At 37.4% G+C, this 17495-nt stretch overlaps 1 protein-coding gene across 8 annotated transcripts in view; it reads left to right on the forward strand.

The window, feature by feature from the left end:
- SLC4A10 (solute carrier family 4 member 10) overlaps positions 1–17495 on the forward strand; it is a 385140-nt gene that overhangs the window by 232615 nt on the left and 135030 nt on the right. For all 8 annotated transcript variants that reach the window (XM_037848895.1, XM_037848892.1, XM_037848897.1 and 5 more), the window contains exon 5: positions 14958–15118. In XM_037848895.1, coding sequence (XP_037704823.1) covers positions 14958–15118 — 161 coding nt within the window. The remainder of the gene's footprint in view (positions 1–14957; positions 15119–17495) is intronic.

The following is a 17495-nucleotide window of genomic DNA, read 5'->3' on the forward strand; positions in this document are numbered from 1 at the left end:
ACAGAAGAGTGAAGGAGAGGGGATCAGGGTAGGTTCCCCAGAGGAGGTGATTCCTGAGTTAACTCTTGAAGGTTGAGTAGAAATTAAGCCAGGCAGAAAAGCAAAGGGAATGGTTTCCAGATGGATGGAGAAGGGTGTGTTTGAACAACATCCACTGACATAGGTTTGACTGTTTTGTTATCCTTTACCTTGGTCAAGCAGCTTTAAATGTTAGAAATTCTTCCTGTCAAACATGTTTTTTAATGGCCCTCACGTCGCTGCAGCCTTCCGAAAGCCACAGTATTCCACTGGATCATATTAAACTTGTGGCTGCATTTAATCCTTTCTTTAAGTCTATCTACCCAGAGTTAGTGTGAAACTAAATGTTCACTCGTGATAATGAATATTATGAATAATACTGGCCCAGTTAATTCTTGTTCTGTATATCCTGAGTGGTCTTTTCAGCTCTCTTTTATTTAAAAAACACTAAAAGTAAGTAGAAGAAAACTAAAATGGCTATCACCTCACTCATCCTGTTAACATTTAAAAAATAAAACTAATTACTACCAATAGTTAAACTTCAAAAAGTATAGAAAAGTAAAAAGCAAAATTATCCCTCTACCCTTATTCATGATCCCTCATAATCCCTCTCTTCAAAGGTAATCACTGTTAGTTTCTTGTGCATCTTTCCAGAAGAATTGTTATGCCTAGAACTGCATGTAAATACACACTTAAAAACAACAAAAAACTATACAGTAGGAATAATATAACATACAGTGTTCACACTTTACTTTTTTTCAGTTAATAATATATTTGGAACATTTTTTTCCATATCAGCCATACAGGTTTTCTCAACCTTTTCAATGGCTGCATTGCATTCAACTGTATGGATTCACTTTCATTTCTTTAGCCAATCTTGATAGACATTTGGGTTGTCTGATTTTTTTGCTATAAAAATTGCTGCAATTATCATTTTTTTTTAATTCAGTTTTATTGAAATATATTCATAAACCATACAGTCATCCATTGTATACAATCAACTGTTCACAGTATGATCATATAGTTATGCGTTCATCACCACAATCTATTTCTGAACATTTTCCTTACATCAGAAAGAATCAGAATAAGAATAAAAAATAAAAGTGAAAAGAGAATACCCACACCATCCCCCCATCCCACCCTATTTGTCATTTAGTTTTTACTCCCATTTTTCTACTGATTTTTTTTCCATTTTTTAACTTTCTTTATCAAAAAATTAAAAACAAACAGGCAAACAACAACCAAAAAAACCCCACAACATTTCAAACAAAGCAATGGATTAAGGAAAACAAATAACCTAAAATAACTACTTTGCTTCCAATATGTTCCTACCATACCCCAAGAAAATTAATAAACCATGTCCAAACAGAGGAGTAAGAAAAACAAATAATCTAAAATAACTACATTGCTTCCAACATGTTCCTACCATACCCCAAGAAAATTAACAACCCCTAAGAAAACAATGGAATAAGAGAAAAAAAAAACCTAAAATAACTCTATTGCTTCCAACATGATCTTACTATATCCAAGAAAGTTTACAAACCATAATCATTCCTGAGCATTCCCATAACCTTGAGATTACCCTCCATAGTTTATCTGTTCTTATTAGATTATCATTCCCCCTCCACTAATTGGTATCTCTAGGTCCCCTACATTCTACAGTATAAAACATTGTACATTTTTCACAGAATTCACATTAGTGGTAACATACAATATCTCTCTTTTTGTGCCTGGCTTATTTTGCTCAGCATTATGTCTTTTTTTTTTTTTTTTTTTAAATCTTCATTTTATTGAGATATATTCATATACCACGCAGTCATACAAAACAAATCATACTTTCGATTGTTCACAGTACCATTACATAGTTGTACATTCATCACCCAAATCAATCCCTGACACCTTCATTAGCACGCACACAAGAATAACAAGAATAATAATTAGAGTGAAAAAGAGCAATTGAAGTAAAAAAGAACACTGGGTACCTTTGTCTGTTTGTTTCCTTCCCCTATTTTTCTACTCATCCATCCATAAACTAGACGAAGTGGAGTGTGGTCCTTATGGCTTTCCCAATCCCCTTGTCACCCCTCATAAGCTACATTTTTATACAACTGTCTTCGAGATTCATGGGTTCTGGGTTGTAGTTTGATAGTTTCAGGTATCCACCACCAGCTACCCCAATTCTTTAGAACCTAAAAAGGGTTGTCTAAAGTGTGCGTAAGAGTGCCCACCAGAGTGACCTCTCGGCTCCTTTTGGATTCTCTCTGCCACTGAAGCTTATTTCATTTCCTTTCACATCCCCCTTTTGGTCAAGAAGATGTTCTCCGTCCCACGATGCCAGGTCTGCATTCCTCCCCGGGAGTCATATTCCACGTTGCCAGGGAGATTCACTCCCCTGGGTGTCTGATCCCACGTAGGTGGGAGGGCAGTGATTTCACCTTTCAAGTTGGCTTAGCTAGAGAGACAGGGCCACATCTGAGCAACAAAGAGGCATTCGGGAGGAAGCTCTTAGGCACAACCATAGAGAGGCCTAGCCTCTCCTTTGCAGCAACCGTCTTCCCAAGGGTATAACCTGTGGTAGAAGGCCCAACCCATCAAACCACCAGTCCCCTATGTCTGTGGTCATGTTAGCAACCATGGAGGTGGGGTAGGCGAATACCCCTGCATTCTCCACAGGCTCCTCAAGAGGGCACTACATCTTTTTTTTTTCCTTTTTTTTTTTTTTTTTTTTAACTTTCCCTTCTTTCTTAAATCAACTGTATGAAAAAAAAGTTAAAAAGAAAACAAACATACAATAAAAGAACATTTCAAAGAGACCATAACAAGGGAGTAAGAAAAAGACAACTAACCTAAGATAACTGCTTAACTTCTAACATGTTCCTACTTTACCCCAAGAAAGTTACCTAATATAGCAACATTTCTGTGAACTTGCTCCTACTATATCCATCAGAAATTAACAGACCATAGTCATTCCTGGGCATCCCCAGAACGTTAAATAGCTTATCTGTTCTTCTTAGATTATTGTTCCCCCTTCCTTAATTGCTCTCTATTGCTAGATCCCCTACATTCTACATTATAAGCCATTTGTTTTACATTTTTCAAAGTTCACATTAGTGGTAGCATATAATATTTCTCTTTTTGTACCTGGCTTATTTCGCTTAGCATTATGTCCTCAAGGTTCATCCATGTTGTCATATGTTTCACGAGATCGTTCCTTCTTACTGCCGCGTAGTATTCCATCGTGTGTATATACCACATTTTATTTATCCACTCATCTGTTGAAGGACATTTGGGTTGTTTCCATCTTTTGGCAATTGTGAATAATGCTGCTATGAACATTGGCGTGCAGATATCTGTTCGTGTCACTGCTTTCCGATCTTCCGGGTATATACCGAGAAGTGCAATCGCTGGATCGAATGGTAACTCTATATCTAGTTTTCTAAGGAACTGCCAGACTGACTTCCAGAGTGGCTGAACCATTATACAGTCCCACCAACAGTGAATAAGAGTTCCAATTTCTCCACATCCCCTCCAGCATTTGTAGTTTCCTGTTTGTTTAATGGCAGCCATTCTAACCGGTGTTAGATGGTATCTCATTGTGGTCTTAATTTGCATGTCTCTAATAGCTAGTGAAGCTGAACATTTTTTCATGTGTTTCTTGGCCATTTGTATTTCCTCTTCAGAGAACTGTCTTTTCATATCTTTTGCCCATTTTATAATTGGGCCGACTGTACTATTGTCATTGAGTTGTAGGATTTCTTTATATATGCAAGATATCAGTCTTTTGTCAGATACATGGTTTCCAAAACTTTTTTGCCATTGAGTTGGCTGCCTCTTTACCTTTTTGAGAAATTCCTTTGAGGTGCAGAAACTTCTAAGCTTGAGGAGTTCCCATTTATGTATTTTCTCTTTTGTTGCTTGTGCTTTGGGTGTAAAGTCTAGGAAGTGGCCGCCTAATACAAGGTCTTGAAGATGTTTTCCTACATTATCTTCTAGGAGTTTTATGGTACTTTCTTTTATATTGAGCTCTTTGGTCCATTTTGAGTTAATTTTTGTGTAGGGGGTGAGGTAGGGGTCCTCTTTCATTCTTTTGGATATGGATATCCAACTCTCCCAGCCCCATTTGTTGAAAAGACCATTATGACTCAGTTCAGTGACTTTGGGGGCCTTATCAAAGATCAGTCGGCCATAGATCTCAGGGTCTGTCTCCGAATTCTCAATTCGATTCCATTGATCTATATGTCTATCTTTGTGCCAGTACCATGCTGTTTTGACAACTGTGGCTTTATAATAAGCTTCTAAGTCAGGGAGTGTAAGTCCTCCCACTTCGTTTTTCTTTTTTAGAGTGTCTTTAGCAATTCGAGGCATCTTCCCTTTCCAAATAAATTTGATAACTAGCTTTTCCAAGTCTGCAAAGTAGGTTGTTGGAATTTTGATTGGGATTGCATTGAATCTGTAGATGAGTTTGGGTAGAATTGACATCTTAATGACATTTAGTCTTCCTATCCATGAACATGGAATATTTTTCCATCTTTTAAGGTCCCCTTCTATTTCTTTTAGTACAGTGATGTAATTTTCTTTGTATAGGTCTTTTACATCTTTGGTTAAGTTTATTCCTAGGTACTTGATTTTTTTAGTTGCTATTGAAAATGGTATCTTTTTCTTGAGTGTCTCTTCAGTTTGTTCATTTCTAGCATATAGAAACATTACTGACTTATGTGCATTAACCTTGTATCCCGCTACTTTGCTAAATTTGTTTATTAGCTCTACTAGCTGTATCGTCGATTTCTCAGGGTTTTCCAGATATAAGATCATATCATCTGCAAACAATGACAGTTTTACTTCTTCTTTTCCAATTTGGATGCCTTTTATTTCTTTGTCTTGCCGGATTGCCCTGGCTAGCACTTCCAGCACAATGTTGAATAACAGTGGTGACAGCGGGCATCCTTGTCTTGTTCCTGATCTTAGAGGGAAGGCTTTCAGTCTCTCACCATTGAGTACTGTGCTGGCTGTGGGTTTTTCATATATGCTCTTTATCATGTTGAGGAAGTTTCCTTCAATTCCTACCTTTTGAAGTGTTTTTATCAAAAACGGATGTTGGATTTTGTCAAATGCTTTTTCAGCATCTATTGAGATGATCAATTGATTTTTCCCTTTTGACTTGTTAATGTGTTGTGATACATTGATTGATTTTCTTATGTTGAACCATCCTTGCATGCCTGGAATAAACCCCACTTGGTCATGGTGTATGATTTTTTTAATGTGTCTTTGGATTCGATTTGCAAGTATTTTGTTGAGGATTTTTGCATCTATATTCATTAGGGAGATTGGCCGGTAGTTTTTCTTTTTTGTAACATCTTTGCCTGGTTTTGGTATTAGATTGATGTTAGCTTCATAAAATGAGTTAGGTAGTGTTCCATTTTCTTCAATGTTTTGAAAGAGTTTGAGTAAGATTGGTGTCCGTTCTTTCTGGAAAGTTTGGTAGAATTTCCCTGTGAAGCCATCTGGCCCTGGGCATTTATTTGTGGGAAGATTTTTGATGACTGATTGGATCTCTTTGCTTGTGATGGGTTGGTTGAGGTCTTCTATTTCTTCTCTGGTCAGTCTAGGTTGTTCATATGTTTCCAGGAAATTGTCCATTTCCTCTGCATTATCCAGTTTGTTGCCATACAGTTGTTCATAGTATCCTCTTATAATTTTTTTAATTTCTTCAGGATCTGCAGTTATGTCACCTTTTTCATTCATTATTTTGTTTATATGGGTCTTCTGTCTTTTGGATTTTGTCAGTCTAGCTAGGGGCTTGTCAATCTTGTTGATCTTCTCAAAGAACCAACTTTTGGTGATATTTATCCTCTCTATTGTTTTTTTGTTCTCTATGTCATTTATTTCTGCTTTAATCCTTGTTATTTCTTTCCTGTACTTGGTTTAGGATTCGTTTGCTGTTCATTTTCTAGCTTCTTCAGTTGATACATTAGTTCTTTGATTTTGGCTCTTTCTTCCTTTTTAATATATGCGTTTAGTGCTATGAATTTCCCCCTCAGCACTGCTTTTGCTGCATCCCATAGGTTTTGATATGTTGTGCTCTCATTTTCATTCGTCTCTATATATTTAGCAATTTCTCTTGCTATTTCTTCTTTAACCCACTGATTGTTTAGGAGTGTGTTGTTTAACCTCCAGGTATTTGTGAATTTTCTAAGTCTGTGATGGTTATTGACTTCTAATTGTATTCCATTGTGGTCAGAGAATGTGCTTTGAATAATTTCAATCTTTTTAAATTTATGGAGGCTTGTTTTATGTCCCAGCATATGATCTATTCTGGAGAAAGTTCCATGAGCACTAGAAAAGTATGTGTATCCTGGTGATTTGGGATGTAATGTCCTGTATATGTCTGTTAAATCTAATTCATTTATCAGATTGTTTAGGTTTTCAATTTCCTTATTGGTCTTCTGTCTGGTTGATCTATCTATAGGAGAGAGTGATGTGTTGAAGTCTCCCACAATTATTGTGGAAACATCAATTGCTTCCTTTAGTTTTGCCAGTGTTTCTCTCATGTATTTTGTGGCACCTTGATTGGGTGCATAAACATTTACGATTGTTATTTCTTCTTGCTGAATTGCCCCTTTTATTAGTATGTAGTGGCCTTCTTTGTCTCTCAAAACATCCCTGCATTTGAAGTCTATTTTATCTGAGATTAATATTGCTACACCTGCTTTCTTTTGGCTGTAGCTTGAATGAAATATTTTTTTCCATCCTTTCACTTTCAGTTTCTTTGTGTCCCTGTGTCTAAGATGAGTCTCTTGTATGCAACATATTGATGGTTCATTTTTTTTGATCCATTCTGCGAATCTATATCTTTTAATTGGGGAGTTTAATCCATTTACATTCAACGTTATAACCGTGAAGGCATTTCTTGAATCAGCCATCTTATCCTTTGGTTTATGTTTGTCATATTTTCCCCCTCTGTCTATTAATATCCTTTATTGTACCCATACCGATTCTCTTTAGTACTGAACCTTTCTCCAAGTCTCTCTGTCCTTTCTTTGTTTCTCTGTCTGTAGGGCTCCCTTGAGTATCTCCAGTAGGGCAGGTCTCTTGTTAGCAAATTCTCTCAGCATTTGTTTGTCTGTGAAAAATTTAAGCTCTCCCTCAAATTTGAAGGAGATCTTTGCTGGATAAAGTATTCTTGGCTGGAAATTTTTCTCACTCAGAATTTTAAATATATCGTGCCACTGCCTTCTCGCCTCCATGGTGGCTGCTGAGTAGTCACTACTTAGTCTTATGCTGTTTCCTTTGTATGTGGTGAATTGCTTTTCTCTTGCTGCTTTCAGAACTTGCTCCTTCTCTTCTGTGTTTGATAGTGTGATCAGTATATGTCTCGGAGTGGGTTTATTTGGATTTATTCTATTTGGAGTTCGCTGAGCATTTATGATTTGTGTATTTATGTTGTTTAGAAGATTTGGGAAGTTTTCCCCAACAATTTCTTTGAATACTCTTCCTAGACCTTTACCCTTTTCTTCCCCTTCTGGGACACCAATGAGTCTTATATTTGGACGTTTCATATTATCTATCATATCCCTGAGGTCCATTTCGATTTTTTCAATTTTTTTCCCCATTCTTTCTTTTATGCTTTCATTTTCCATTCTGTCATCTTCGAGGTCACTGATGCGTTGTTCAACTTCCTCTAGTCTTGTACTATGAGTGTCCAGAATCTTTTTAATTTGGTCAACAGTTTCTTTAATTTCCATAAGATCATCCATTTTTTTATTTAGTCTTGCAATGTTTTCTTTATGCTCTTCTAGGGTCTTCTTGATTTCCTTTATCTCCCGTACTATGGTCTCATTGTTCATCTTTAGTTCTTTGAGTAGTTGCTCTAGGTGCTGTGTCTCTTCTGATCTTTTGATTTGGGTGCTTGGGCTTGGGTTATCCATATCGTCTGGTTTTTTCATATGCTTTATAATTTTCTGTTGTTTTTGGCCTCGTGGCATTTGCTGAACTTGATAGGGTTCTTTTAGGATTTGTAGACCAATTGAAGTCCTTATCTCTAATTTATCAGATCTACAGCTTCGTGGAGTACACTTTCTCTAACTAACCAGCAGGTGGCGTCCACGAGCCACCTGTTCTCCACAAGCCAGTTCTCCCCTGCTTAGCCTTTTTGGTGAGTGGGGGAGTGAGTCTTGTGGGGTCCAATTGGTGTACCAAGCTTGCGTGTGTAGTTGGTGTTGCCTGCCCTGTATATGGGGCGTGTTTCTGGGCAGTCAGGGAGGGGGAGGTGGCTCTAACAATCAAATCTCCCTGGTGATCCTAGAGTTTTAAAGCTGCTGCAATAGTCTAATCCTTCAGTTCAGTCCTGCCACAGTTTGTCTCTGCCACTGATCCACAAGTCCTTGGTATTGGCGTATGGCTCCTGAGACTTGCAAGTGGGCCCCTCTTCCAGGCCGTGCACCCTGGGTCCTCTGTTGAGGGATGACTGTGCTATGTCACAGGTGAGTGCCGTCCCCCCAGGGCAGTTCTGGGCTGCTGGGCTGTGTAGGGAGGCTCCTAGTCTGCTGAAATGATGGCTGAATGGGGCTTTGTTAATTCACACTGCTCTACCTTCCCAACTCTGGGACAATCAGCTGAGGTTGCAGGGAAGGCTAATGTCCACGCCCAGTTTTGTGGTGTGTGCCTGTTATTTGAAGCACTTCCGTCACACTGGGTTGTCTGGGGCAGTTCTGGGCTATGGGGCTGGCGATGGGCAGGAGTGTTTCCTGTCCACCAGGATGATGGTTGTGAGCGGACACCCCCCTTTTCTTGGGAAGTTGTGGTGTTTAGTGAATTTTCTCAGCCCCTGGATTATTGCGTTTTGTCTCAGAGCTCTCCTAGTTCTGCTCTTGACTTGACCTGCCCAAATAGCAAGTCTTTGAAGCTTTCTCTATTGGGCTTCTTAGAGTAATTGTTTTAGAAAAAGAAAAAAGGATTAAAACAACAACAACAACAACAACAACAACAAAAAAGGGCCCTCCTCAGAGATCTAATGGGTTATTGAAATGCTAAGAGACAAAGCAACCAGGGCCATTAAGGAAAGGTCCACAGGGCAGAGAGATCAGCTTTTCTTCAGGATTTGCATATGCGCCTCAGGGCCCTTCCCCTTTCTATGTTCACCAGAACTCCAAAAATCCTCCACTTTTATTTTGGAGTTTTTCGTGTTGTTTTTTTTCTATGCCTGTCTCCTCTCTGATGGGCTGGCTGCTCTCAGATTCTCTGGTGTCTGGTCTCAGTCTATCTATGGTTGGAGTTTGAATCAGTAGAATGAGTTTCCGATAAGGGCTGCCACTGCAGTTCTCCCTTCTCCTTCCTGGAGCTGACAGCCCCTCCTCCCCCGGGACTGAGCCTGGCAGGGAGGGGCGCGGGTCCCTTGGCCGCAAAAACTTACAGATTTCGCTGATGTCAGCAGTTCGACGTTTTCATGAGTGTTGTATGAAGTATGCCCAAAGTCAGATTGCTGTGTGGTGTCCAGTCCACACAGTTCCTGGCTTTCTACCTACTTTCCTGGAGGAGTAACTAAAACATACAGCTCACCAGTCTGCCATCTTGCCCCGCCTCCTGCAATTATCATTTATACATATATTTTAGCATTATCTTGTAGGCATTCATGCAGCTATTTTTTTATGGTGAATTTATCACAGTGGAATTTATATACCAAAGAGCACAAAATTTTTTTACTTTGATAGATATTACAAAATTGCTTTCATTAAATGGTTCAGTAATTTGCATTTCCACTACAGTGTATGAAAATGCTTATTTCCCCCAAACCCTTAACATACTAAATCAGCAAACTTTAAAAAATGTTTGCCAATTTTATAAGTGTAAAATATAGCTCATTGTTTTAATTTGTATTTCTCTAATTATTAGTGAATTTGAGCATCTTTTCAAATGTTTTATTTTTTTCCTATGAACCACCTGTTCATTTCTTTTACCTGTTTTATGTCAAATCATTCATCATTTTCTTTATTTGCCTTTTTTTGTACCTTAAATTGGTGGTATGTTATTCTGTGCAGATTACCTTTTTATTAAAAATTTACGTATATCAATCAGTTTTCCTTATGATGCTTTCTATTGTAATATTTTAGTTATCAAACTAAGTTTGAAATAGTTTGAAATAGGTAAATTTTAAGATTAGAAATCTTCTACCTTATTTTTTTCTTCCAACTGTATCAAAAAGCTAAGTACTTGGGGGCTTTAAAAATACATAATATATGTGTGCATCTTCTTTATTTAGAGACAGAAAAGTAATATATGATATAACAAATTAGTGCCATAACTTTTGCTCTTTCATGATTAAAGACCTGTTGATAAGGCAGTTAAAGTGCACACCTCCCTGTGTAAGGCTGAAAGCATCTGTCTTCAGCTGGTTACAAGAAACAGGTGTTTTTTCTGGTTGACGTTGACAAAGAAGGTTTGATGATTATGGTGACTAGACAGCTCTGGTTAGTTAGAGTCTCTTTAATGTGTTGCTAAAAAGCAATTTTTGGAAGCAATTCTTTTAGATTCCTTTTGTCACCCTCATCCTATGTAACAGAGCTGACAAATAAGCTTGGAATATTCATTTTGGCTTGAGTAACTCCCTAATTCTTAAATGGTTGGTGATTTTTCACCTTTCAGATCAAACCGTGATCTGTTTCTTTTTAACAGTAATTTCCTTGTAACTTGTGAATTCCATAAAGCGAGGAGGTGGCAGAAGTAATACCAGAATTCAGCTCTTTTCAGTCTGTCACGGTTGGGCAGGTAGGATTACAACAAGTTAATCTAGTGGATTAAATTTAGCAATGTAAATGTGTTCATCCCAAACCACCAAAATGCATTGCTGTTTATTTATAATTAATTAAAGAGATGATGAAGTTAACTATTAGCATTCTTTCATGTTATTAGACAGGACCTGTGTTACCCATGCTTCTGGAACCTTATGGATGGTACAGCTGTCTGAGGTTCAGGGAGCAATCAGAATGGTAACAGACATTGAAGAGGAGGGTAGATGAATTTTGGCTGAGACAGTATTTCAGGGAAGAACAGAATGTGTTTATCAGAGGACTTAGACATGTTAGTACTTTTTGAAGTGGCAAAAGTAGTTTTGTTCTGGTTGCCCTCGTTCATCTCCAAAGGCTAATGTTAGCTAATTCATAACTCTGTCTGATTTCTTAAGTGCAGTTTCATTCTAATAAACCCATTAGCATAACCATTTGAAGCACTCATTCTTCTGGTTAGTATTCCAGGTGGAATAATTTTCTACCCTAAGTGTAGAAATAAAAAGGATATTTTATCAGCACCTGTCACGTATCACATCTTGAATAATTCATGCTCACTGTTGATGCCAAGTAAAGCTTAGCAAAGTTTTAGACTTTGAAGTTAAATTTTTGGATCATAATTATTTAATAAATGTTTGTGAAAGCCAGCTGTTCACTTTTTAAAATCCTAGCCATATGACAAGGCTAATGAAATCAACAGAATCACAATGTCCTGCTTATAAATAACATATAATGTTATTAATAGAAAAGTGCGCAAAGATACCACAGCTGTGCAACTGTGGAGACAACATGCTTGACTCACTGTGGTTGCCCTTTAAAAAATGCTTCCCACAAATGGGCAAGGAAGAGGCAAAGCAGAGAGACAGCAGTTAAGCCTCTAGTGCATACATAGAGGGGTGGAAAAGGATTTTACAACAAGATAATTTTATTGATGCTTGAAGGCATTTGATATTCAGCATTAGTAAACGTTCAAATCAAGAGTTTTCAGTGGAATGTGAGGTGGGAAGATAATATGGATTAAGAACAGCTGATATCTAGAGATACTAGGCTTGGATATATTTCATTTCTGCTTAAAATGACTATAGGCTCTCTTTGACAACATACTATTATCTAGGCACCATCAAACTATGTCCCCCCACCCTCTACTTCCCAACTCTTCCCATAAAGCCTCAAAAGAGGATGTTTTCTCTAGAGACTTCCATTGCTTTCCACAAGGCTATCAATTTGGGTGTTATAGTAATGCCTTTACTTTGTTTGAGTAGCATTGGAGAATAAAATTTAGAAAAGTTGAACTGAAATACACAGTAAGGATAGAATAAACAAAGAGTTAAATTCTATGGAAAACATCTGTTTCTAACTTGCAGAATTTTATTTCACAGATATTTAATATTAGTATTGTAGAGGAGTTTCTCATCAACTTAATTCTCAAAGAATTCATGAAACAACATATTTTATGTTGCTTAGCATAAAGAGACTCCAATGCTGTAATCAGTATGAAAACAGGTCCAGACATACTGAATGAAATGAAAATAATCTATTCAGAGTTTAAATCACCCTCGCCCCCATAGAAGATGTCATGAATTTGCCTGCCATTTTGATTTTTTTTACTCATGTCTTTGAGACTCTTGTTTGCTTTGGTTTGCTAGTCAAATAAATTTCAGCTGAGTTTATTTGAACACTGGAACAAATTGCAGCACTTTAGGTCATGAACTGCAATCAAGCATTTTGCAACTGACAGTATATTCAGCAACTACAAATCTGGAAATAAATTTTGATGTGTTCCCAGACCTGTTTATTTCTATCTTTGAAGTATTAAATGGAATGGGAAAAAAAAAAAAAACAAAAACAAAAAAAACAGAAGAGAGAGACATACTTATGTATTTATGTAAAAATTATTTTAAATATAGACTTTTACAAATATTTGTTTAAATATCTCTTAAAGCTTTTGGCAAAATATGCTTGGCATCATTATGGAGCTGGCATAAAGCACTGAATCTTGAAATGTTTAGTGTGTTTAGTAATTTGTATTTGTAACTTGCGGGTTCCTTTTTATGAAAAGTACCTTCTGCCTTCCCTTTTAATACTCAAAAATCTATAGCTATATCAAATCATCCACACATGTAACTTATATTTGGCCATCTTAACTGCCACACTGCTTGCAACTCACAGAAACTCCATCCTTTTCTTCTAAGAGAACCAAGCCCCCAATCTGAAGGACGTTATTTTGAAGGAAGGAATAAACCTCTCAGCTTTGCTTTTCAGATAGGCACACTGATCAGTGGAATAGAATGGAGAACACAAGAACAGATATAGACCAACACAAGTACACTCAAATGTTTTTTGATCAAGGTGCAAAAGCTCTTCAATGGGGGAAGGATTGTCTTTTCAGTTAATGGTATGGAACAACTGGAAATCTATAGACAAAAAAAAAAAAAAATGGACCTTGATTTAAACCTCATACTATATATAAAAATTAATTCCAAATCTACCACAATATCAATGTTAAACATACAGTTATAAAACTTTTAGTAGAAAACATAGGAGTAAGTCTTTGGAGCAGCCCCCATCTTGACCATTGCTGGTTGTCATCTCGGGAAAAAAAAAGAGAACTCCAGGGGGTCTCATCCTGCCAATTAAATATTCCATGTAATTTCTGCTCATAGCTCATTGGCCAGAACTAGTCACGGACACATGTCCTTATCTGATTAAAAGTGAGCCACATAGTGATATCCTATTCATTATAAGGAAGAGGAGGAGAACTAGTTATAGTTAATGAACAATACTAATGACTTACACATGGCTTGTGAGGTATTATGGCCCTAGTAATGGCTGAAACACTTTAAAAATGACTAATATGAAAACTTTCTGTGGAGGCAAAAATATTGTACAAAATTGCCAGCATTGAAGTGATGCATTCAGTAATTTAGGGCTAAAGTAAAGTTTTTTCAGCCTCCATGTGTTCTATAAACTTATGATAGGAATTGCTATTGCTCCCTGTCTAAACTTTTGGTAGGCATACCTATTCCTCCGTGTTGGTTTCCTTTTTACTTGCTGAGAACTTTTTGCTCCCTGAACACTGGAGACAGACCTGTAGCCTTCTTGATCTCTCTTGGCATATGAATATTAATCATTGACTCACCCTTTTGGTTAATTATTTCTGGCTGATCCACCTGTTCTCTAATTAGCTAGTCCCACATACTTGTCCTCTGGTGGAGTTGAGTCATTTGATTACATAAACACAGTAATGTAATATAGTATAGAGAATTTAAGTGATATTGCATGGAGAGAGAATATTTAGGGCCAAAAATGATGGAGAGAAGGAATGGGGAAATGGTGGGAGATATGAAGGAAGAGAAAGTTAATTTAGGCTAAGGATCATTAAAAATGGTAGAATTAAATTGGTCATCTATTAGGATGAGAGAGCAAGTCCCTAAGAGGATAAGAGAATAGATGGCTTGTGCCAGAAGCAATACTGGGTATTACTTACTATTATTTTCTGTCCAACAAGGCACTGGTATCCCTTTTGGCATCATGATATTAAGGTTCTTCTCTTCTCCATTCCTGGCAGGAACACCCAGGGAATGGGGACTGAGCTCAGTTCTCATTTATTCAGTTGCTGGGAAGTAACCACCATTGCTAGATTTCATCCAAACAGGCCTAATAAAGGGTTTCCTTATTGAATAGGTCCCAAATTATACTAGCCTCCCTAAAACTCCAGTTGGAAAATCATCAAGAGACTCGAATATTCAGTTTTGAAACATCCCACTAAAGAACAATGTGTATTCTTTCATTTTCTTTTGCATCTTTTTCAGTTACCATTTTCTTTCCATGAAGAAGTATACTCTATCAGTTCAATAACAAATTCACTGTGATGACTGATTAAAGTTTTGTATTAAAATGTTTCTTCAGAAATAGACAAATTAATAAAATAAGAGGAGTTTTGCTCTGTTTTCAATACATCTTTCAGTTACAAAAAGAACATAGTTCAGTGGAGTTAAAATGAAATGACGTGGCTTGTGCTCACTTTTATGTACTTCCCAAACCCTTGAAAGCAAGAAGCAATATGAATATCTTTGTATTTCTATATTTTATTATTGGTATTAAGGATCATTCATCTGCAATATAATATTCAATGTGCTGACAATAATACTTTTTGTATAGGTGGTTGAAGTTTGAAGAAGATGTGGAAGATGGAGGAGAAAGGTGGAGCAAGCCTTATGTAGCTACTCTTTCATTACACAGCTTGTTTGAGTTGAGAAGTTGTATTCTTAATGGAACCGTGCTGCTGGACATGCATGCCAACACTTTAGAAGAAATTGCAGGTATATCTTTTTTCCCTTAGCTATTTTGCCTCTGTGGTTATAACGGATTTTTGTTACTGTCTTTTTTTTTTTTTAATCTTTATTTTATTGAGATATATTCACATACCACGCAGTCATACAAAACAAATCGTACATTCGATTGTTCACAGTACCATTACATAGTTGTACATTCATCACCTAAATCAATCCCTGACACCTTCATTAGCACACACACAAAAATAACAAGAATAATAATTAAAGTGAAAAAGAGCAATTGAAGTAAAAAAGAACACTGGATACCTTTGTCTGTCTGTTTGTTTGTTTGTTTCCTTCCCCTATTTTTCTACTCCATCCATAAACTAGACAATGGGGAGTGTGGTCCTTATGGCTTTCCCAATCCCATTGTCACCCCTCATAAGCTACATTTTTATACAACTGTCTTCAAGATTCATGGGTTCTGGGTTGTAGTTTGATGTTTCAGGTATCTACCACCAGCTACCCCAATTCTTTAGAACCTAAAAAGGGTTGTCTAAATTGTGCATAAGAGTGCCCACCAGAGTGACCTCTCAGCTCCTTTTGGAATCTCTCTGCCACTGAAGTTTATTTCATCTCCTTTCACATCCACCTTTTGGTCAAGAAGATGTTCTCCATCCCATGATGCCGGGTCTGCATTCCTCCCCGGGAGTCATATTCCACGTTGCCAGGGAGATTCACTCCCCTGGGTGTCTGATCCCATGTAGGGGGGAGGGCAGTGATTTTGCCTTTCAAGTTGGCTTAGCTAGAGAGAGAGGGCCACATCTGAGCAACAAAGAGGCATTTGGGAGGAGGCTCTTAGGCACAATTATAGGGAGGCCTAGCCTCTCCTTTGCAGTACAGTCTTCCCAAGGGTAAATCCTGTGGTAGAGGGCTCAACCCATCAAACCACCAGTCCCCTATGTCTGTGGTCATGTTAGCAGAATACCCCTGCATTCTCCACAGGCTCCTCAAGGGGGCACTACATCTTTTTTTTCCTTGTTTTTCTTTTTTTTTTTTTTTAACTTTCCCTTCTTTTTTAAATCAACTGTATGAAAAAAAAGTTAAAAAGAAAACAAACATACAATAAAAGAACATTTCAAAGAGACCGTAACAAGGGAGTAAGAAAAAGACAACTAACCTAAGATAACTGCTTAACTTCCAACATGTTCCTACTTTACCCCAAGAAAGTTACCTAATATAGCAACATTTCTGTGAACTTGTTCCTACTATATCCATCAGAAATTAACAGACCATAGTCATTCCTGGGCATCCCCAGAACGTTAAATAGCTTATCTGTTCTTCTTGGATTATTGTTCCCCCTTCCTTAATTGCTCTCTATTGCTAGTTCCCCTACATTCTACATTATAAACCATTTGTTTTACATTTTTCAAAGTTCACATTAGTGGTAGCATATAATATTTCTCTTTTTGTGCCTGGCTTATTTTGCTCAGCATTATGTCTTCAAGGTTCATCCATGTTGTCATATGTTTCACGAGATCATTCCTTCTTACTGCCGCGTAGTATTCCATCGTGTGTATATACCACATTTTATTTATCCACTCATCTGTTGAAGGACATTTGGGTTGTTTCCATCTCTTGGCAATTGTGAATAATGCTGCTATGAACATTGGCGTGCAGATATCTGTTCGTGTCACTGCTTTCCGATCTTCCGGGAATATACTGAGAAGTGCAATCGCTGGATCGAATGGTAACTCTATATCTAGTTTTCTAAGGAACTGCCAGACTGACTTCCAGAGTGGCTGAACCATTATACAGTCCCACCAACAATGAATAAGATTCCAATTTCTCCACATCCCCTCCAGCATTTGTAGTTTCCTGTTTGTTTAATGGCAGCCATTCTAGCCGGTGTTAGATGGTATCTCATTGTGGTCTTAATTTGCATGTCTCTAATAGCTAGTGAAGCTGAACATTTTTTCATGTGTTTCTTGGCCATTTGTATTTCCTCTTCAGAGAACTGTCTTTTCATGTCTTTTGCCCATTTTTTAATTGGGCTGTCTGTACTATTGTCATTGAGTTGTAGGATTTCTTTATATACGCAAGATATCAGTCTTTTGTCAGATAGATGGTTTCCAAAAATTTTTTCCCATTGAGTTGGCTGCCTCTTTACCTTTTTGACAAATTCCTTTGAGGTACAGAAACTTCTAAGCTTGAGGAGTTCCCATTTATCTATTTTTTCTTTTGTTGCTTGTGCTTTGGGTGTAAAGTGTAGGAAGTGGCCGCCTAATACAAGGTCTTGAAGATGTTTTCCTACATTATCTTCTAGGAGTTTTATGGTACTGTCTTTTATATTGAGATCTTTGGTCCATTTTGAGTTAATTTTTGTGTAGGGGGTGAGGTAGGGGTCCTCTTTCATTCTTCTGGA

The sequence above is a fragment of the Choloepus didactylus genome, chromosome 9 (assembly GCF_015220235.1).
Source record: "Choloepus didactylus isolate mChoDid1 chromosome 9, mChoDid1.pri, whole genome shotgun sequence".
In the NCBI taxonomy this organism is placed as follows: Eukaryota; Metazoa; Chordata; class Mammalia; order Pilosa; family Megalonychidae; genus Choloepus; species Choloepus didactylus.